At 40.5% G+C, this 22,520-nt stretch overlaps 1 protein-coding gene across 2 annotated transcripts in view; it reads left to right on the top strand.

Annotated features, from left to right (window-relative positions):
* The window catches only part of atp1a3a (ATPase Na+/K+ transporting subunit alpha 3a), a 40,209-nt gene that overhangs the window by 3,756 nt on the left and 13,933 nt on the right, over positions 1-22,520 (top strand). Inside the window, exons 1-5 of one of the 2 annotated variants that reach the window (XM_079258320.1) lie at positions 2,404-2,493; positions 2,680-2,838; positions 3,059-3,226; positions 20,859-20,972; positions 22,365-22,424. In XM_079258320.1, the coding sequence (XP_079114446.1) occupies positions 3,221-3,226; positions 20,859-20,972; positions 22,365-22,424 (180 nt within the window). In that variant the 5' untranslated portion in view covers positions 2,404-2,493; positions 2,680-2,838; positions 3,059-3,220. Of the gene's footprint in view, positions 1-2,403; positions 2,494-2,679; positions 2,839-3,058; positions 3,227-20,858; positions 20,973-22,364; positions 22,425-22,520 lie in introns of those variants that run through there. The other variant, XM_079258319.1, reaches the window with a different exon arrangement.

Below are 22,520 nucleotides of genomic sequence, written 5' to 3'. Positions count from 1 at the left end.
TTCATCCATCAGAGGTTAAAGATGCAGACCCTGTTGTATGTACAGGCCGCCCTGCCGTGGACAAAGGTTTTTTTTCATATGAAATAACTGTTCCTTGCTGTGATTAGTTGCTGGTGAATGGCCTGGATCAGGTCTGAGCCTCCCGCTGGCCAGCGACTGTGTAGAATTTAGAAATAATATGCAACTATATAGAAATTAACAATCTCATGGTTTATAAATGGCTTTATAATGTGTCGACATAGCGGCTTTTTTAATGTAAAGGTTGATTTTATGATTTACCACAAAACAACAAAAATCATTGTGTGAGCATAAAAATTCTTTCTCTACTAGTTTATATTTATTTAGACTTTCATAGTAGTATCTCACAGCAAAGGACAATTTGTGATATTAGGCGTTTGCTTTTTTTTCTTTAAACTTTTTAACTTTTTTTTAAATTTGTGTATAAAAATGTTTATATTTACTTATATCTTTTTTTTTACATTTTTATTTTCATATTACTAATATATTAAATAACACTATAGTATTAAACATTTTATTTTAGGAATTATCAGATATTAATAATGGTCCATATCGTGCTGGGTATATCAGTCATTTAAAAAAAATATGACTGTGATCTTCTATTTATTTTAAATATTTTTATACGGTTTTTACTCTATGTAAGGATTATTTATTTATAGTTGTTCTTATTGTCCTATTTTACCCGTTTATTTTTATTTATATATATATATATTTTTTTTTATTTATTTTTAAACTATTTTATTCTTGTGCTCACTTTTATTATATATTTATTTATTTATTTATTTTGTGCTCTTAGCTGTTTCCTTGTTGGTCTTAAGTTTGATCTTGTTAAGTTTTGTTAATCCAGTGTTTTCCTCATGGGCATTCGCCACGCTGAGGACCTTGCCTACTCAATTTACCGGGTCGTTGCCATGGGGGTCGCCTCTGACAGTTTGGCCCTTGCGTTCCAGCCACTTGGCTGTAGTACGTATCGGGGCCATGCCAGTGGTGACGCGCCCTTTGGTTTTGGGTGGGCTGGCCCCTGGTGTGAAAGGATCCCCAGGACATCGTTTCCTAACAGTCTGCCAAGCCAGATGTTATCTTTTATTTTTATTCTTTTACTATTATTATTATTCTCTGTTAAAGAGACAGAAGATTATTTTATAGGCTTTATCATGCAACGTGGAATTGGGGGTGTGCCAGTATGTTGTGTGAGTCTGCGCATTTAAATGTGAGTTTTAATTCCTGTTTAATTCCGAATAAAAGTTAATTCCGCTTTAAACTGATGAAAAACGACCATGTAAACACTTAATTCCTAATGCTAATTTTTATTCGGAATTAAACTTCATTCTGATGTAAACAGCTGGTTTATTCTCATTTTAATCCCGAACTATTTAATTCCTCTGTCATGTAAACCTTCATTCCGCTCTAAGTTAATTCCAGTCGTTCTGAGCATGCTCGTTACCTTGTCCTGTCCCGATCAGGCACGTTGTTTTGCCTCCCGTGTTCGGTGGTCTATCTATCTTCTCCTTCTCAGTTGCTGCAGAAAGTGAAGCAGTATGCTCGTGTTGAGCTGCTACTTCACATTTAGAATAAAAATAGCGACAAAACTGGTACTTAGTATGTAGTTTTTACAAGTTACAACTGAAAAGACAAGAAGCAGGGAGCCAACTTTGTTTATTTCCAATATACGTCATACGTCACGTGCACCCTCTGTCCAATCAGAACCCTTCCCAACCTGCTGCTCAAAAGAGGAATTAAGTAAGAACATGTTTTGTTCTAGACCGAATATGAAAGATGGACGGAGCCTTCGGTGGTAAAAAGCGAAGCCTATGCGGAAGTGCATGAAACTGCAGTTCCTCCTTCATCCACTAGGGGCTGCAAAACAGAGCAAATCCCCGTAGACTCCCATGTTAAAAAGACCAACTTCACAGTAGAAATAAACATGTTTACAGCCTGGTGCAAAAGTCCATTCTCGGTTTAATAGATCAGGTTTATCTTCATGACAACTGTGGGGTGAGTAAATTTTTTTCTAACTTGCCCGTTTAAAAGTAATTTAATATCGTAGTTCAGCATGTTTAGGGGTGTGTCCTTTTGATTGACAGGTACCCGATCTCTCACTTCAAGCAAGAACATAACCACGATTTTTAGACTGTTAACATTGTGGCTTAGCTTTAGCCCGCTTACCTCCATTAGCTGATTAGCTCCTGTTATCTCCGGGTTAGCTCTTAGCTACAGGTAGCTCGGAGTTCGCTCGATGTCAATAATCCACCATCCAGCCCCTCTCAGCTCCACCTCTTTGCACATATTTGTACTTTCCTGGTGAGACGACTTGCATGCCCCTGCCAAGATGGCGATGGTAGGAACCGCCCACCGAGCTTCAATTCAGCTCTTCAGAAACCTACGGGTGACGTCATGGAGGCTACGTCCTTCTTTATATACAGTCTGTGGTTTAATGTAAACGTTCATTCAGAATTATCATCTTCATGTAAACTTGTAAGAGATTAAGTGAATTCCAAATTATTTAATTCCGAATTCTTAATTCCGTAACCAATGATGATGTGCCTATTTGTTTTACTTGTTTTAATGTATGTAAAACACTTGCTTCTTGTATGAAAGGTGCAATACAAATCAACTTTGATTTGATATGTTTGTATATTAATAGAGCACTGCTCTCTTTAGGACTTATTTAGTACGTCGTTCGCGGAGTGATACAAACAATGGGACGTGTCAGCGCCACGGCGGCCTGCGCACAGCCGCGGAGGGAGACTGCATCCGAAGGAGAAGGCTGTCGCCCGGCTCTACTTTCCACCGGCATCATTTGCGCCTCACAGAGAGGAGGTTGGTGAAGTGTCACCAACGGCTGCGTGTTGTTTTAACCTTTTACACCGAAGAAAATAAACCCCTTTCCTTTTCCTCTGAGCGGGGTGACGTTTGTCGAGGTGCTCTGTGAGACGTTGCCTTGTGAAGTCACCTTATGACCGTTCCTCGTTTAAATTCAATTTAAGGATATTTTTTTATTTTTAGCCAGTTATATATTTTTTTTCTCTTGTCATTACAGCAATAGTTAACGGCGCCAAGTGAGGGAGGACGCTTTCGTCTCATTTAACAAACAAATAGTTCCTTTCCGCCCCCCCTTTCTACGCCTTTAACCCACCTTTTCTGGTTGAATCGAGTCCAAAAGCGTTTCATCTTCTGAGGAGACCCGACTGACGACGCCAAAATGGGGGTAAGAGATGCTTTTTTAAAAATGTGAAATACGCTGCAAATCCGCTTTGAAATGTAGGTTTAAGGGTCTAGATTCAGCATCGTTAAAGGTAAGTGGGAGCATCCGCAGAGGAAAGGGTTAACATGCATGATGTTAGAATGACATTGAACACGGTGGGATGTGTGTGTGTGTGTGTGTGATGCTGGTAAACCGTATTCCTGCTGCTTCAGGTTGTGTTTCCACCTCCAGTCAAACGGATCTAATTTCTCCCCAGAAAGTCATCACATTAGGAATCTGCCATTTATAAACACCAAATCCATGCCTTGTATGATAACTGCACAGATTAAGGGATAAAAGACAGGATGGATCAGTTAACACACAAACGCTTGGTTTCCCCCTCCATTCAGAGGAGCTCTGCCCTGTAACGCTGTATGTAATGTAACGAGTAACTAAGCAGGGAGTAGGCCTGGTTAACATGTCTTCAGCTGGTTGGTCACGAACACTGCGCTGTTTCATGTGCGCCCGTTTTAGCACAAATCCGCATCTGCAAGGCAACTAAATGCGCATATTTTTTAGAATTTAGAAACATTGATGAAGAATATGGCTGCAAATTGCGCGGTTATGGTTTAAAAGCCGCAGCCCAGACTGCGGAATTTCACGGCATTCCTCCCTGCGTGGCTGCAGAAAGTCCCCCATCATCTGAACCCAGAGACAGCTGCACCTCTATTCAGATGCTAATAAAGCAGAAAGGACTAAGAGGTGGTGATTTCACCACATAATGTGGAGTATGCAGGTGTAAAAATCCAGCTGGGTGTTGGCAGGGATTTGGGATTTCTTCTCCATTTGCTGGATTCTCATACAAACATTGCGTAACATGAAGGTGTGTGTGTGTGTGTGGTGTTGCTTTGGTTGGTGATGCGGGGCATGGTGAGGATGAAGAGGCAGCTTTGGTCTGGGTATCAAATGGGTACAGACAAGTGCGTCAAAATGGTTCCTCAGCATCGATCAGCCTTGTTTCTAATCCCCCACTCCCAAAGAAAAAAAATAGTGATGGGTCCTAAAAGGAAGTTGCCATCCCCAAGGTGGGGGGGCGTCTCCAGCTTGGAAGACTCCCCAGAACCTGCCTGTTATGTCAGGTCATGAAGGACATCCTGTTCCACCCTCTAAATTTAGACTTTATGATGTCATTCTGGCTGGAAAATCACCGTTGCATTCCTGTGTTGTTGGTAAAAGACGTCCTCTGATATCTATGAAGTCAACTGGCAGCACAGGAAACTCTGGCTTCATTTCCTCTGATCAAGGCGTCAGTGTCCATCCTTTCCCATTAGGTATGATGGTTTCTCCTCTGCTTCACATCCGGCTTTGTGGGGGGGTGGGATGAGCGTGCACTCAGGCCACTCGTGGAACGGTGCCGCTCTGTCACGGTTTGTAACTCTGTCCATTAAATCGCCGGAGGGAGACACCGTACACACTCTGACTACAGAGGGGGGGGGTGTTGGTGCATGGGGTGGGTGAGTGGAAACTCCCGCGTTCTGGCTGAAGGGATGGAGTGAAAGCAGAGAAGCGGGTGAAATAGGCTGTGATTGGGGGGGAGGTGACAGAGCAGATCAGGGGGAGGGTCAGTTTACAAGGCAACTATGGCCGTTTGATCCGGTCCAATCGATTGATAGGGACCGATGCTGTAGGAGGCAACGATTGGGTTGGAGGGGGGGAGGATGGATTAAACAAAGATCCTGCAGAGCCACTGACCAAGACACTGCTGAGATGGTAAACGGTGGAGGGGGGGGCTCAAAGGCCTTCCTGGTGAGTCACCTTGAGAAGGGTGAATACTGGGAAAGATGGAGGAAGAGCTGGGAAGCTTCTCTCGTGCAGTGATGACACAGAGGATGGTGCGACGGTGGTGGAGGAGGAAGGGAGAGACTAACGCTGACGAGAAAAAGGAGAGATGCACTGATTAATGCATCCGCTGTATCCCAGAATGCACTTGGTGCGGAAGCTTGAAGATGCAAACCAATCGCTGCGGGGCTGGATTGTGTGTGTGTGTGTGTGTGTGTGACAGGCAGCTCCGTCTCTTTTATAACTAAACCCAGTCTCATTGACGACATGCCATCCATACATGATGAGGCTGTGAACTGCATCTCTTGGCGTTAAGAGTCCTGCTTTTTTATTTTCTGCAAAGACATCACAGTTGTGGTGGGAAAAGTCAGACGAATCGTTAAAAAAATAAACCTTTTATTCTATTTTTTTCCCCCAGTTGATGACAGCTGTACAGGAAGTACATATCGATACACTTTACTGAATAAACTGAACTAAAATCAGACTTAAATCACCTGTAACAACCAGTTATGACAGCAAATAATCTAAAAACTCGACAATATTGTAGTCATGCATAATAGCAAATTGCATAAAAACTGCTGAAATTGTTTTTTTTATTTATGTATTGTTACATTAATGTTGCAGTTATTCTATATTCAGTTGTTTGTCTTCGGCCAACATAAAAGTTTATTTAGAGACGCAAATAATCTTGAGAAAAATGACAATTTATCATTTTTCATAAATATTTAATGTGGGATATTAGCTTTTTTTTTCGCAATTTTATTTGTTTTTGGTTCTAAAATAAAGAAAAAAAAACTTGTTAAAAAGAATTTTCTCATTTTATTCTATAGAACATAGACATTGTTAGAAAGCTGACAGTTTCCAGCCTAATGGTAGGAAAAATGGATATTAGTGGCATGATGAAACTTTAAGCAATTATTCCATTAAAAAAAAAACACACACAAATTTCTCATTTTATCTACAAATAAAACCATTTGTGGGTTTTTTTATGTATATATATTTATGTTGACAGTCTTATTGAGCCATTTTGGAAAATCCAAGGAACCACTTGAAGCTTCACAGCCGCAGGTTTTAGGCTCCAGTTCGACCAACCAGTACAATCACAACTCGCATCACTGGCTGAGAATATTTGATTGACAAGTCACCACGTTCAGAGCAACTCGGTCCTAAACTAGCTCACCTGGCTGCTTAATGTTGGCCAAATATAAGATCCTTCTCTTGTTTAAGATCATGTCAGCATTTTATTTTTATGAAATAAAAAAGTAACCCCTTTGTGGTTGGAGGGCGAATGTAGCGAAACCGAAACCTGGTTCCTAGAAGGTTATTGGCTTCATTACACCATGCCCAAAGTTATTATGACTCTATTATCTGCTCATATGAGGCCAGTGGTTTCTACCAGCCTGCATGCGGCACACTTTCATGCTTTTCTCATTCACATCCATCCTCTGCACCCCCCTTCTGGCTCCAAAAACCCAAGATGGCAACAGCCAACTGAGAGACTCCAGGCGGCCGAGTCACTAATGCAACACTCCATCTTCACTTTAAAGCAGCTGTTTGCTGTGACAATGCAGAAGTTAATTAACAAATTAAGCTTAAGTTAAGGTATAAAAAAGCTCAGAAGAGCAAATAGGAGGTGTGAGGATGTTGCACCCAGCAGGGTCACATAATTAATTCTGGGTTATTTGTTTACCTGACAGAAACTTACAATAAAACCAATAACAAGCTGACACAACACATTTTAACTAGACCTTTACCTAGCTTTGCTCTCAGTTTGTTAAACTTGAAGCATTTTTAAAGATGAGCAGCATTTTCTAGCTTTCCTCCCTGTTAAACTACATTTCCGTCTGTCTTATCCACAGCCTGTGGAGAGGCCGTTCCCCCTGTATCTGCAGGAAATGGAACCAAATCTGTACTCGCACGTACTTTGGCATCCAAACTTAAATAAGTGGGATTACAGTTCTAATAAAACGTCATTCTGAATGTGTCGGCACTGATAAAACGTGGAATAGAACTGTTACGTAACAGTTTATCGTGATACCTTTTGAGAAAAAGTATATTGTGCAACATTAAATATTATAAGTTGTCGTTTTCAGGCTGAAGGTGCTTCTCAAAGGCAAGGAGGTTTTTTTAGTGGCTATGTTCAAGGATTCCTCGTCATAAAATCTAATCAAGGATCCTTCGGAGGACTTTGTCTTTTCAAGAAATTTCAAGGATGCGTCTGTGTGTCCTCAGTGTTTTCTAAGCCTCCACAGACCTCTCCTCGTAGCAAAGACCAAGCAGATGGACGATGGACCGAGACTGGAAAACTATTTTTTAATATTACTGTATAGGATTGTAATGTTTTCCATCATCGAAGAAGCAAAGTTTAAATTAGCAGTAGAAGTAGAAGCCATGCTGGTTTTCCACCGTTGTGTCCTGGTGGTAGTTTAGGTCACATGACCTACACCCGCTTCTCAGGTCTGGTTCATTATGTGTTTTCTAGATTCAAGGAAAACAAACAGCATCTGTCACTTTGTGAGGCACCGTCAGGGTGCAAACCAGTGCTAAAATATGGAGTCAGAAACTATAACTAACTAGCAGCAGAGGGTCAGGTGCTCAAGCTAGTTGTCTGCCGCTGACTGAAAGGTTGGTGGTTCAAATCCCACTTCTAGTGAGTCTTATGCTTTAGGAGACTTCAGCCATCTTGCCTCCAGTGTTGCTCATAAGAGCGAATGTTTGGTGTGGCTACTCGTGTACCTTCCACCACCTGAATATAAACGTGGAGCGAATGAATGAGTTGAATGTGCACGCCTGGAAAAGTGTCACATCATTCAGTATCATCATTATTATATTGGATATAATTGAAAAGTATTTATGTAGTGTAAGTACATAAAAGTGTACATAAATATATATTGGCGATAAGCAGCCATTTTTAAATTGTTAATTAAAATATTTATAACTCATGTGCTCACTGTTCCTGATTGTTATGTGGAGCCGCTTTCTGAGCAGAACCTGCTTAAACATTGGTAACCGACCGACGGATAATGGAAGTCTTAACCAAGCAGCTACTTTTCGATGGTTAAAAGTAAAGTTAATGCAGAAGTGACCAAAAAACTACAGTATCCCCTTCATCCACTAGGGTCTGCAAAACAGAATGAATCCTCATAGATTCCCATGTTTAAAAAAAAAAAAACACAACTTCACAGCAGAAATAAACACATTTACAGCCTGGTACAAAAACATTTTAGGTTTAATTAGGTCAGGTTTACGATCATGACAACTGTGGAGGGAGCCATTTTTTTCTAACTCATACGTTTAGAAATTATTTCATCTCGGAGTTTGGCATAATTAGGGGAGTGTCCCAATAATGTACAGGTACATGGTGTCCGGCTTCAAGGAGGAATAAAGAACAGCCGTGGTTTTTAGCCATTTAACAACGGGACTTAGCTTTAGCCCGCTTACCACCGTTAGCTGGTTAGCTCCTGTTAGCTCAGATAGCTCTTAGCTACAGGCAGAGTTTGTTAGATTTCAATCTTTAGAAGTCATTTCATTTCAAAATTCGGCATAATCAGGTATTCAATACCCATCAGCAGGAAGGAAAAGTGTAGCACAGCTGCGATTTTTAGTTGGCTAACAGCTTATCTAAGTTTTAGCCCACCTAAATCTGTTAGCCTGTTAGCTTCCCTTAGATCTGGTTAGCTCTTAGCTACAGACAGTTTGTTAGATGTCAGTCATCCACCCCCATGCTCACAGCACCCCTCTCAGCTCCACCTCTTTGCCTATTTTTGTATTTTCCGGGACACGCGTGATGCTGCCAAGCTCATTTTGCCAAGGAACCGCCAAATGAGCTTCAATTCAGCTCTACGGGTGACGTCACATAGGCTCCGCCCATCTTTTATAAACAGTCTATGGTCTGAACTGTAAAATGGTGTGGATGGGGCGAGGGAGCCATCGACCACGCTCAGAAACAGACCAGAGATTATTCTGGAACATCCAGTCAGCTCAGCCTGACCAATGAATCTCCCTGATTTCAGCTATAATCACATTCGATTTGACCTTTTTGGACCAAAGCTCACCAGATTGTGAACCTTTAAAAGATAAGAAACTCTCACCCCCTCCGACAGTGTTATCACCAACAATATGCTTCAAAATGAAGTTAAATATGAGTTATATAACACTTATCTAAGGTGTCTGAGATAAAATTAAAGTTGAACTGACCTTCAAACTTTCTGGGTTACAGAGAAGACTTAGGAGAAAAAATAGCAAAACTGGATAAAGAAAGAAAGAAGTGTCAAAGTTAGTCAAGCTGGTTGCCAGGCAACAGCTGGAGGTTATGTGACTTCAAGCACTTCACAGCAAACTGTGAGCATGCAGTTTGACATCATGAGAAACTTGTGAAAATATTTCATAATGTCTGTGGCTCATGGCGTTCCAGCAGAAAATAAGTCAAATGAACTGTTCAAGTGAACGTAAACATATATCAGCTTCCTGCTCCGAGAAACAAGAGTTACATAACAGACTAAGCATGCGAGATGCAGGTAATTACAGGTGTGTTTACCAAGCTTTCTGCTCATCTTAACACCTGCTGGCACTTATTCATTAGTGGTAGATGTAGATAGTAAGAGATTAAATGTAAACACAGAAATAGCAGTTGAGAAATAACATCAATAACAAACATTTGCATTGACATGAGTGACCGTACGCTTCATCGCCGTGGTTTGGAAGAGATGTCTGTAGGGTTTCTATCTGGTTGCTCTGATTGATTTTGCTGACATTTTTATATTGCCACAGCTTAGTCAGGCAAACCCATAACTCACTGGCTGGGGTTGTACGTACAGCTCGTTTTAAATCACCAACCATTTATGGGATGTTAAATCTGTATTTGCAGAAGGTATTTTGTATTATATGTTATTGTTTAAAAGGAAGAGGTTAACTTTGATACAGAAAGGTGGGGAAAAGAACTGACATGCAACAAAACATGAAACCATTCATAACCTATTGATGGCTTCCACCTCATTCTTATTAAATGTGCAGAGAAAATCCCAGGAGCGCATTTGAAGAGACACAGCTGAGTTCAACGTTAGGAAAAAGTTTAAGTTTAGTAAAAACTAAACTTTGATGTGAAGACCTGAACCTTGTCGTCCTGCATGTTAGTTTACATGGTTTACATGCAGATTTTGGGACTGGTCCTGCATGTTAGTTTATATGGTTTACATGCAGATTTTGGGACTGGTCCTGCATGTTAGTTTATATGGTTTACATGCAGATTTTGGGACTGGTCCTGCATGTTAGTTTATATGGTTTACATGCAGGTTTTGGGACTGGTCCTGCATGTTAGTTTATATGGTTCACATGCAGGTTTTGGGACTGGTCCTGCATGTTAGTTTATATGGTTTACATGCAGGTTTTGGGACTGGTCCTGCGTGTTAGTTTATATGGTTTACATGCAGATTTTGGGACTGGCCCTGCGGGTTAGTTTATATGGTTTACATGCAGATTTTGGGACTGGTCCTGCGTGTTAGTTTATATGGTTTACATGCAGGTTTTGGGACTGGTCCTGCATGTTAGTTTATATGGTTTACATGCAGATTTTGGGACTGGTCCTGCATGTTAGTTTATATGGTTTACGTGCAGGTTTTGGGACTGGTCCTGCATGTTAGTTTACATGGTTTACATGCAGGTTTTGGGACTGGCCCTGCAGCTTAGTTTATATGGTTTACATGCAGATTTTGGGACTGGTCCTGCATGTTAGTTTATATGGTTTACATGCAGATTTTGGGACTGGTCCTGCATGTTAGTTTATATGGTTTACATGCAGGTTTTGGGACTGGTCCTGCATGTTAGTTTATATGGTTTACATGCAGATTTTGGGACTGGTCCTGCATGTTAGTTTACATGCCTTACGTGCAGGTTTTGGGACTGGTCCTGCATGTTAGTTTACATGGTTTACGTGCAGGTTTTGGGACTGGTCCTGCGGGTTAGTTTATATGGTTTATATGCAGGTTTTGGGACTGGTCCTGCATGTTAGTTTATATGGTTTACGTGCAGGTTTTGGGACTGGTCCTGCATGTTAGTTTATATGGTTTACATGCAGGTTTTGGGACTGGTCCTGCATGTTAGTTTATATGGTTTATATGCAGGTTTTGGGACTTGTCCTGCATGTTAGTTTATATGGTTTACGTGCAGGTTTTGGGACTGGTCCTGCATGTTAGTTTATATGGTTTACATGCAGGTTTTGGGACTGGTCCTGCATGTTAGTTTATATGGTTTATATGCAGGTTTTGGGACTGGTCCTGCATGTTAGTTTATATGGTTTACGTGCAGGTTTTGGGACTGGTCCTGCATGTTAGTTTATATGGTTTACATGCAGGTTTTGGGACTGGTCCAGCGGGTTAGTTTATATGGTTTACATGCAGGGTTTGGGACTGGTCCTGCGTGTTAGTTTATATGGTTTACATGCAGGTTTTGGGACTCGTCCTGCATGTTAGTTTACATGGTTTACATGCAGGTTTTGGGACTGGTCCTGCATGTTAGTTTATATGGTTTACATGCAGGTTTTGGGACTGGTCCTGCATGTTAGTTTACATGCCTTACGTGCAGGTTTTGGGACTGGTCCTGCATGTTAGTTTACATGGTTTACGTGCAGGTTTTGGGACTGGTCCTGCATGTTAGTTTACATGGTTCACATGCAGGTTTTGGGACTGGTCCAGCGGGTTAGTTTATATGGTTTATATGCAGGTTTTGGAACTGGTCCTGCATGTTAGTTTACATGCCTTACGTGCAGGTTTTGGGACTGGTCCTGCATGTTAGTTTACATGGTTTACATGCAGGTTTTGGGACTGGTCCTGCGGGTTAGTTTACATGGTTTACATGCAGGTTTTGGGACTGGTCCTGCATGTTAGTTTATATGGTTTATATGCAGGTTTTGGGACTGGTCCTGCAGGTTAGTTTTACATGATTTACATGCAGGTTTTGGGACTGGTCCTGCAGGTTAGTTTTACATGATTTACATGCAGGTTTTGGGACTGGTCCTGCATGTTAGTTTACATGGTTTACATGCAGGTTTTGGGACTGGTCCTGCATGTTAGTTTACATGGTTTACATGCAGGTTTTGGGACTGGTCCTGCATGTTAGTTTATATGGTTTATATGCAGGTTTTGGGACTGGTCCTGCATGTTAGTTTATATGGTTTACATGCAGGTTTTGGGACTGGTCCTGCATGTTAGTTTACATGGTTTACATGCAGATTTTGGGACTGGTCCTGCGGGTTAGTTTACATGGTTTACATGCAGGTTTTGGGACTGGTCCTGCATGTTAGTTTATATGGTTTATATGCAGGTTTTGGGACTGGTCCTGCATGTTAGTTTACATGGTTTACATGCAGGTTTTGGGACTGGTCCTGCATGTTAGTTTATATGCAGGTTTTGGGACTGGTCCTGCGGGTTAGTTTACATGGTTTACATGCAGGTTTTGGGACTGGTCCTGCATGTTAGTTTATATGGTTTACATGAAGATTTTGGGACTGGTCCTGCGGGTTAGTTTATATGTTTTACGTGCAGGTTTTGGGACTGGTCCTGCATGTTAGTTTATATGGTTTATATGCAGGTTTTGGGACTGGTCCTGCAGGTTAGTTTTACATGATTTACATGCAGGTTTTGGGACTGGTCCTGCAGGTTAGTTTTACATGATTTACATGCAGGTTTTGGGACTGGTCCTGCATGTTAGTTTACATGGTTTACATGCAGGTTTTGGGACTGGTCCTGCATGTTAGTTTACATGGTTTACATGCAGGTTTTGGGACTGGTCCTGCATGTTAGTTTATATGGTTTACATGCAGGTTTTGGGACTGGTCCTGCATGTTAGTTTACATGGTTTACATGCAGGTTTTGGGACTCGTCCTGCATGTTAGTTTATATGGTTTACATGCAGGTTTTGGGACTGGTCCTGCATGTTAGTTTATATGCAGGTTTTGGGACTGGTCCTGCGGGTTAGTTTACATGGTTTACATGCAGGTTTTGGGACTGGTCCTGCATGTTAGTTTATATGGTTTACATGCAGATTTTGGGACTGGTCCTGCGGGTTAGTTTATATGTTTTACGTGCAGGTTTTGGGACTGGTCCTGCATGTTAGTTTATATGGTTTATATGCAGGTTTTGGGACTGGTCCTGCATGTTAGTTTATATGGTTTATATGGAGGTTTTGGGACTGGTCCTGCAGGTTAGTTTTACATGATTTACATGCAGGTTTTGGGACTGGTCCTGCATGTTAGTTTACATGGTTTACATGCAGGTTTTGGGACTGGTCCTGCAGGTTAGTTTTACATGATTTACATGCAGGTTTTGGGACTGGTCCTGCATGTTAGTTTACATGGTTTACATGCAGGTTTTGGGACTGGTCCTGCAGGTTAGTTTTACATGATTTACATGCAGGTTTTGGGACTGGTCCTGCATGTTAGTTTACATGGTTTACATGCAGGTTTTGGGACTGGTCCTGCATGTTAGTTTAAATGGTTTACATGCAGGTTTTGGGACTGGTCCTGCATGTTAGTTTAAATGGTTTACATGCAGGTTTTGGGAATGGTCCTGCATGTTAGTTCATATGGTTTATATGCAGGTTTTGGGACTCGTCCTGCAGGTTAGTTTTACATGATTCACATGCAGGTTTTGGGACTGGTCCTGCATGTTAGCTTACATGGTTTACATGCAGGTTTTGGCACTGGTCCTGCAGGTTAGTTTACATGGCTTACGTGCAGGTTTTGGGACTGGTCCTGCATGTTAGTTTACATGGCTTACGTGCAGGTTTTGGGACTGGTCCTGCATGTTAGTTTACATGGCTTACGTGCAGGTTTTGGGACTGGTCCTGCGTGTTAGTTTATATGGTTTACATGCAGGTTTTGGGACTAGTCCTGCATGTTAGTTTATATGGTTTACGTGCAGGTTTTGTGGATTTTTAAGGCAGTTTTTATGGAGAAAAAAGCCAAATGAGAATGTCACTGAGTCTGGAAAATGATGGGGTAATGGTTTCTGATCTGTGGATTGTAGTCACCACCAAGCAGCCGTGGCAGAATGACCTCAGCAAACACAGTTTGTAATGCCATATCTTATTATAGCTGCACTTTGTTGTTCTCTTTGTTGTGTAATTGTTAAAGTTGGTCAATATTTCATTGATACTGGCTCTCAGTTTTGCCTCTCCACTTTCCATCTGTGTGTGGGGGGGGGGGGGGGGGGGGGGGGGGGGGGGGGGGGGGGAGAAATCATATTGATCTGGACTGCTGCACATTCCTGATCACTGTTCTCCAATCTAATTGAGTCTCCTCTTTGGTCAATGCAGCGATGATTTCCTGAGTGATGTCACTTCCTGCGTGCCGGTCTTGTGTAGGGTGACTATGTCTCCATATTCTTTACATCTTTATTAAGATGTGAAGGGGAGAGTGAGAGCAGTATGATGTAACACATCCTCTGACACTTCTTCGTGGGATGATGGATGAGGACTGACTGGGAATCGAATGTTAATTTGAGGTCATTGTTGATTTTTGGAGGACCAGGAAGTCAAACACAGAGAGGAGGTGGAGGATATCCTGAACAGACTGGGCTGGAAATGCAGGCCTGGAAGGACAACATGGCACAAGCTCTACACAACAAAGTAGGGGTGGGAAAATCGAATCAAAAAATCGAAAATCGGGATTTTTTTGCTTCACAATTTTAAAGTTTATTTTTTGTTAGAAAATCTTTTTTTTTTTTTCAAACAAAAATAATCCAGAACAAAAATTTTGATATTTTTATTGATCTTTTTACTTGTCTTCTGGGGCGTGAAAGCAGCAGAATGATGATCTGACTACTGTGTGGTTTTTTTCTAATTGAAGTCAAGAAATATTATGAGCAAAAGAATAAGTTTTATACATTTATTTTGTTTTTAATCTACTAAAATCAGCAATATCAAAGAATTGTGAGAATCGCAATTTAAATTGAATCGGCACCCAAAAAATCGGAATCTAATTGAATCGGGACAAATGTGTATCGTCACAGCCCTACAACAAAGTGTGTTCAGTGAGAGGCTTCTTCAGCTCTACTGCAACAAACAACCCAGAAGATCATTCCTGCCACAGCTAAAATACCACATGACTTTCCTGGTGGTGACAACAACCAGTGAATAAGAATAATTTAACTGTCTGCTACAGAATGAGGTTTCTCTTCATAATTATCCTTTTCTGTTGCAACATGTTTCAAGCTCCAGTCATTCCTAACCTCAGTTACGACAACGTGCTAATAGATCGGATGTTGCTAGGAAACAACGAATCAACCCGTTGGAAGTCGATCTGTCTGTCTTCATCAGCGGCATGTTATTTTCTAACACGCTGAACTGAGATTGGCACTAGTTTCATGTCTTCACTCAGTAAAAATGTAACAGATTATGTGTTTAACACAAGTTACATCATCGTCACACACCCAGCGGTGGTTTTAGTCCAGAGCGTCTCCCTGATTAAACCTCAGGGCAGATGAGTAGAGCAGAGTCCAGAAGCAGATGGGCAGCCTGGAGGGAGGAGAATGTAAACAACGTGGGAGGGTGAGGGGAGGCACCGTTGATGGAAGACCCCTCTTAACTGCGTTGCGTGTATGCCTGTGCGACAGGCAGTCCATCAGTATTTTCTAGGTCGGTCAGCCCACTGATCTGTCTGATAATCCATTTCTTTGTGTGCAGTACAACGATTCACCGGCTGTGGCACAATCAGAGCACTACTCCACTCCAGGCAGCACACGTCAAACCCTCAATTCAGAAATTAGAGCCAGAAATGCAACTAGAACGTCATCAGATTTAGCAGAAAAACGGGCTAAATACCGCATATGAAACATGGTTAAATACCGGATGAATCAGTGGCAGATGATATTAAAATTTACATTTGCTGCGTATAAATACTAAAATATAAAACTGGTAAAGATGCGTCTTGATTATCAACACCCTCTTTGAAGTTAATCCACTGTTGTGGTTTGGTTTTCAGGTTGTTTACTCTGATTTGAGGATCTGTTTACTAACCTAACTCACAAGGAGGCAGAAATAAAATGTCCCTGACTTGCTGACCAGCGATTCCAGCAGATTAAACTACGGCTTATCCAGTCTTCCTCGGACTTGCAGCAAAGGGCACCGCAGCCCAGACTGATGCAGTTTACTAGCAGACTATGGATGTCCTGCATGCACCAACTCTGCATCAAACAGGCCTAGAAATCTCAGGTTTTACAGCGCCTAGCTTCACAGAGAGCATGCAGTGCATCGCTCAGCAGAGGAGGAGAAATTCATAGGAAACCGTGGATCAGCTTGTATCCCACGGTTTAATTTCAATCTGTATATTCAGGTTGTTAGATGTTTATTAATGTGACACGTCCCCTCTGGGACATTAAAATAGCAAGTATGTAGTCTCAAGCTGTGGAAAATATGGACTCATAAGACGAGGACCAGCGTAAACAAAGGTAGCACCCAGGAAACCAGCATGAAGCCTGGCTCTCAGGCTTCTCTTGAATGCCTCTGCACTATAATTACACTCCAGGTGCTCTGAAGGGTCAGTTTAATCACCTGCATCTTTCTCCCTTGTGATTAGATCTGTTCAGAGGTTTGTGTCAGAGTTGCAACGGTGCAGTGTGAATCCTTCCTTTGATCGGGTGGAAATCAGACCGAGCTAACTGTGAGAGCAACACCTGAGAAAGTGTCATTGATTGCCTTCATAGTTTAGCAGATTTGACTCAGACAAACTGCGTAGTTATCTCACTCTGAGTTCACTTAAAAACTTTATCTGCTTTTACAGTAACTTTCATTGCTAGCTCAGGTTCCTTTTGTCATTTTGGTAGATTTAGATGTTAATGGAAGTTGTTTTCATATTTAGTTTCTTCATCTTTGAACGAAGATTAAAAACATTTAGTGTATTGATTTATAGCAGATGCTGAAAAGGTACAGATGAGAACATTCCCATCTTAGAAAGGTGAAGTGTAAGAGAGAGATGTTTTATTTCACGATTGGTTCATTTTTTGGCGTTTATAAAGGAGTGAGGAGTGAGATTACAGTGCTGGCTGAGGAAAAGAGGCTGAGAGGGATTATTATAGTTCAGTGGGTTAATCTGTCAGTGTAGTAAACAGCTGTAATCTGGCTGTCGGCTGGACGCAACTGTCCAGGGAGCGGTGCACCTCCTGACAGATGGCCGAAAGCACAGGATAACACACATGCATGCAAAAATACTGTGTATGTAAGCAGTGTAAGGCAGGGCAAGTTTATTTCATGTACAAGACAGTTCAAAGTGCTTTACATGAAACATTAAAAGCATTACAGAAAAAAAAGCATAAAAGAAAATACAAATAACAAAATCACAAAATCATAAATTATATTTAAATAATTAAAAGCAGAATTAATTAAAAATTACTGTGCATATGTCATGAGAAAATGTTTTATATATGTAACTTATGTAACTTAATAAGTACACACAACAAAAAGACAACAGAATATTATCTATCTACATGAACCAGACATACATCAGGAAACTGTTACACTAAACAAAACACACATATTAGCTTTTAACAGCAACATACAAGCAAGAAGTTTCACTTTAAAGCTGCTGATGTAGAAGCTGTGACACTAAAGTTATTCTCCCACATATGATTAAACCAGTGTAAAGACCAGCAGAGGTCAGGCAAAGGAGCAGCTTGTAGCCCAATCAGGACGATTCCTCTTGTGTATCGGAACGCTTGCATCATTAGTTTCCACTTTGGGGATGATTGAAGAAATACTTCAAATTTATGGTGAATGACAGTGATTAAAGGATGTCGCTGTAAATTTCAATTCAATTCAGCTTTATTTGTATAGCGCCACTTCACAACAATGTTGTCACAGGACACTTTACATATACATCATTTCAAGCCAATTCATACATAGCCTATAAAGGAAACCAGCTGATTGCATCGAGTCATGAATTCGATCCAATCCCTGATCCTGAGCTGCACGAGGCGACAGTGGGAAGGAAAAAACTCCCTTTTAACAGGAAGAAAACCTCCGGCAGAACCCGGCTCAGGGAGGGCAGCCATCTGCCTCGACTGGTTGGGGTGGAGAGGACAGGAAAGACAGATCAACATGTACAACTGCACTTATTCAGGAAGACCTGCGGAAAATAGGAGCAATAAGATGGAGATGGCAATGTTGTCATATATTTATACATTAATAGAGAAATAGAGCGAGGTACTTCTCAGTGCATCAGGTAACATCCACATTGCTACATAAGTAATGGATGGCTGGACTACCCATAACTATAAGAGCAATGAGCATAACCTAGATAGTTGGGTCCCGTACATGCAGACTCCAACTCAGGAGATGCTCATATCCTAACTATAAGAATCGTGAAAAAAGAAGGTTTTCAGCTCGATCTTAAAGGTCTGGAGGTAATCAGCCTCCCAAACCCACGGTGGGAGCTGGTTCCATCAGAGAGGAGCCTGATAGCTAAAGGCCCTTCCTCCCATAGTACTCTTTGCGACTCTGGGAACCAGCAGTAAACCTGCAGTCTGAGAGCCAAGTGCTCTGTTTGGAATATATGGAAATATAAGATATTTTATGTACAATGGAGCTTGGTCATGGAGAGCTTTATAAATGAGGAGAAGAAACGTAAACAGCATTTAGGTGAAAGCTTAGACTTTAAACCACATCAGCATCTTTATTGGGCTTGTGCAAGACTTGTATCACAAGGAATTAATTTACTAGATGGCTTCAATTAGTAGCAATGCTAACAATCAACCATGCAAGGTCCTGAAAGTCTGACATGTTATATCAGTAAAGGATCACACCTGGAGGTATGTGACGGATTCATTAGAAAACATAAAGATTTACACGCTTAAACTGCTGAAGATCAAAGTTATTTATAGTATATAAACTTCCAACGCATGGTTTGATGTAGTCAGCCTGTAGCAATAACACTGTGTTGCTTCTTTTTTCACTAATTTACTGCAATAACTTGTCATTCTCTTCTATTGACAACAGATTTTTGCCCCCAGTTGCATCTTCTTTTAAATGAAGGAATAAAGATGTGGAAAGTTAAAGCTAAAGCTAACAGGTTAAGACCATGAGACCATTGCTATGTTTTTGGTGCTGTCTCCTTGGTAGGATCTGTTTCCTGTAGCGTCTCTCAGGACCTTGGTGGGAATGTAAATTTAATTTCACTGTTGTTTAAAACACACATTTGAATACGTTTTTATGTCCTCCTTTCTACCAGCACTTTTCCTGTTTCAGTTCACCAACGTTTACGTTCTGTGTCGAAACCCTCGGGAAGTCCATCCTTTGTTCCTCCATGGTAAAACAGAAATCCCTTAAGGATAAGATGTGCACAGTTGGTTAACAAGACATTTAAACGTGGTTCCTCATGCAAGTCAGTTGCATTAAAACTTCTCCAGCCATTTTCTGCAAACCAGATCAGGTTTCAGCTCTTCTTGGGGTGTCGGAAGCTATTCCAACCCAGCTGTGACCTACTCCTCTCAGTCACTTCAGGATACAGTTAAACCTGTTTAGCTACATGTTCACTGATAATTTCAGAGGTTGTAGTTGTAACAAAGTCATTTAATGTCTAAAATCTTCCGTTATCACTCATGATGAAGAAGTTGTCCAAATGCATTTGCTAAGCGTGCCAAGGGATTCCTTTTTACCTTTTTAATTAATTCATATTTATATAACTAAACACATTTTATTAAGTGTGAAAAGAAAATAAGTTTCTATTTTAGCAGCTTTATGATTCATTTGCCTCCACACACACACACACACACACACACACACACACACACACATCTCTACAAAGTAATGTAGGGCACTGGGCATTGTGAATATCCCACGATACCAGTTACAGTTCTGCCATGTTCTTTCTTTTCTCCTCTCAGATTCAGCCTCAGTCCCAACAACAGCAGCCAGAATAGCATTAGGCTAAAATAGCATCAGGCTAAAATAGCATCAGGCTAAAATGTAATCGGGCTAAAATAATTTCAAGCTATAATAGCTTAAAGCTAAAATAGCTTAAACTAAAATAGCATCAGGCTAAAATAGCATCCAGTTAAAATAGCATCAGTCTAAACTAATTTCAAGCTAAAATAGCTTAAAGCTAAAATAGCTTCAACTAAAATAGCATCAGGTTAAAATAGCTTCAAGTTAAAATAGCATCAAGCTAGAATAGCAACAAGGCTAAAATAGTATCAAGCTAAAATGGCATCAGGCTAAAGTAGTTTCAAGCTAAAATAACATACAGCTAAAATAGCATCAAGCTAAAATAGCATCAAGCTAAAATAGCATCAAGCTAAAATAACATCAGGCTAAAATATCATCAAGCTAAAATAGCTTCAAGCTAAAAAAAAATATCAAGCTATAATAGCTTCAAGCTAAAATATCTTTAAGCTAAAATAGCATCAAGCTAAAATAACATCAGGCTAAAATAGCTTCAAGCTAAATTAGCATCTAGCCAAAATAGCATCAAGCTTAACCAGCATTAAGCCAAAATAGCATTAAGCTAAAATAGCTTCAAGCCAAAATAGAATCAAGCAGGATTTGTTGATTTCTTCATCTCACACCTGAGAGTCGGACGTCGGATCTTCATCTGGATGTTTTGACTGAATCAGTTACGCATGTTCTCACAGTCACAACACACGACTTGAACATTTGTTTCAGCGGGTTCAGATGAAGCTGTGAGGTTTTCTTACTGGTTTTAATGTGATGAATGGGAATGTGTGGATGTGGAGTTGTTTGTAGGAAATATTAAAGGTTTCTGCGTTAGTCGGATGTTAAGCATCGATCGTGATGGTACTAAAGTTGTGGATCTTGTCTTTGTGTGTTGCAGTATGGACGGTCGGACAGCTACCGCGTGGCCACCACGCAGGACAATGACGAGAAGGAGTCTCCCAAGAAGAAGGGAGGCAAGGATCTGGACGACCTGAAGAAAGAAGTTCCAATAGTACGTCCGTTACCACCCACTTCCTCTGCGAGATACTGATAGTGGCAGCACTTCTCTGTCAAACACGTCTATTTATTTTTATTACAACTCAGAATGTTATGGAGTCTGTTAGAATTAACAAAGTGACAGCGGAGAAGTGAGGGAGAAGTGAGAAATAAATAATAAAGTAATAAAAAAGTGAGATTAGAAACTCTGGACACACTCCAGCGTTAAACGGTGCCATCCAACCGTGACCTGATCTCCCGGCGTACAGACTTGTGCTGTTTAGTAGCAGCTGGTGTACAGTAATGATACTACGTGGTATTTGTGGTAACGTGCCACAGTCTTTTAATCCCTTTGTCGACGGATTTGCTTTTTTATGTGGCAGAAAGCCAGAACCACTGGCTTTTATCCAGATACAAAACTTTATGTAACAAACAGCCAGGGATCTAGAGCAGCGGTTCTCAACCTTTTTGCAACACAGTACCCCTTGTAAAATATTTCTCAGCTAAGTACCCCCTAACCACTGCAAAGTACTTTTGGTTCAGAAAAAACATGAAATGCAGCATTTTATCATCTGTGTTTGGCCTTTTAAACTTTGATTGTGTTTTGCACATCTCTACTATACGCTTCAACCAGGACTCATTGTTTGTGTTGTCAAGGTGACAGTGGGGTTCAGTTAACGTTGGAATTTGGGATTTTGGGAGGAACGAAATGGTGTAAATCTAAATGTAATGTCAGTTTATAAATATGTACACTTACATTTATTGGAATATATTAAATATTTATATAATAAATTTACAGTTGTGCTCATCTGCATTCATCCCCTTTCATTAAAGAAAAGGCTGAATTTACAACAGTCACTCAAATAACTGGAGACTTAAAAAAGGAACAATAAATAAAAATTTGCAAAAATATAATTTAGTAATATAAGACACTTTGTTTTTTTCTTCTTTCTTCAACTCAATTAAATGAAAAAACAAACAAATTTTTCCTGGACAAATTAGAGCATTAGAATTAGAAAATAATGTAATGATTTTCATAACATTTTTATTTATTATTACTTTAGTCCATTTCAGCTTATTTTACAGGCAGCTGTTTTTTATCCTTCTTTAATGAAAGGGGATGAATAAATATGAGCACAACTGTATGTTATTTTATTTAAGGATGTTTGAAAGAAAACATAAAAAGATAAACGTTTTAAAAAATTTCATGTACCCCCTGGGATGCCTTGAAGTACCCCCAGGGGTACGCGTACCCCCATTTGAGAAACAGTGTGATCGTTCTTTGCTTTTCTTTTCCTTTTTTACTTAATCTGTAAATTCTGCATATTTCTGGCTAAATAATGATTTTAAATAGATATAATTATAAACAACATGGCTATAATCACCTGTCCATGTTTGATCTTCGTAGACGGAGCACAAAATGTCTGTTGAGGAGGTTTGCCGGAAATACAACACGGATATTGTGCAGGTAAGTCGTTCAGTTTGATTCAATCCCTTTTCAAAGTGTTTTGTTCCTGACTTGATGTGAACATGATCGGATTTATTATTTCATTTCCCTGCTTTA

The sequence above is a fragment of the Telmatherina bonti genome, assembly GCF_933228915.1.
Source record: "Telmatherina bonti genome assembly, chromosome: 19".
Lineage (NCBI taxonomy): Eukaryota > Metazoa > Chordata > Actinopteri > Atheriniformes > Telmatherinidae > Telmatherina > Telmatherina bonti.
Note: the sequence above shows the minus strand (reverse complement) of the source record. Positions and strands in the feature narration are given on the sequence as shown.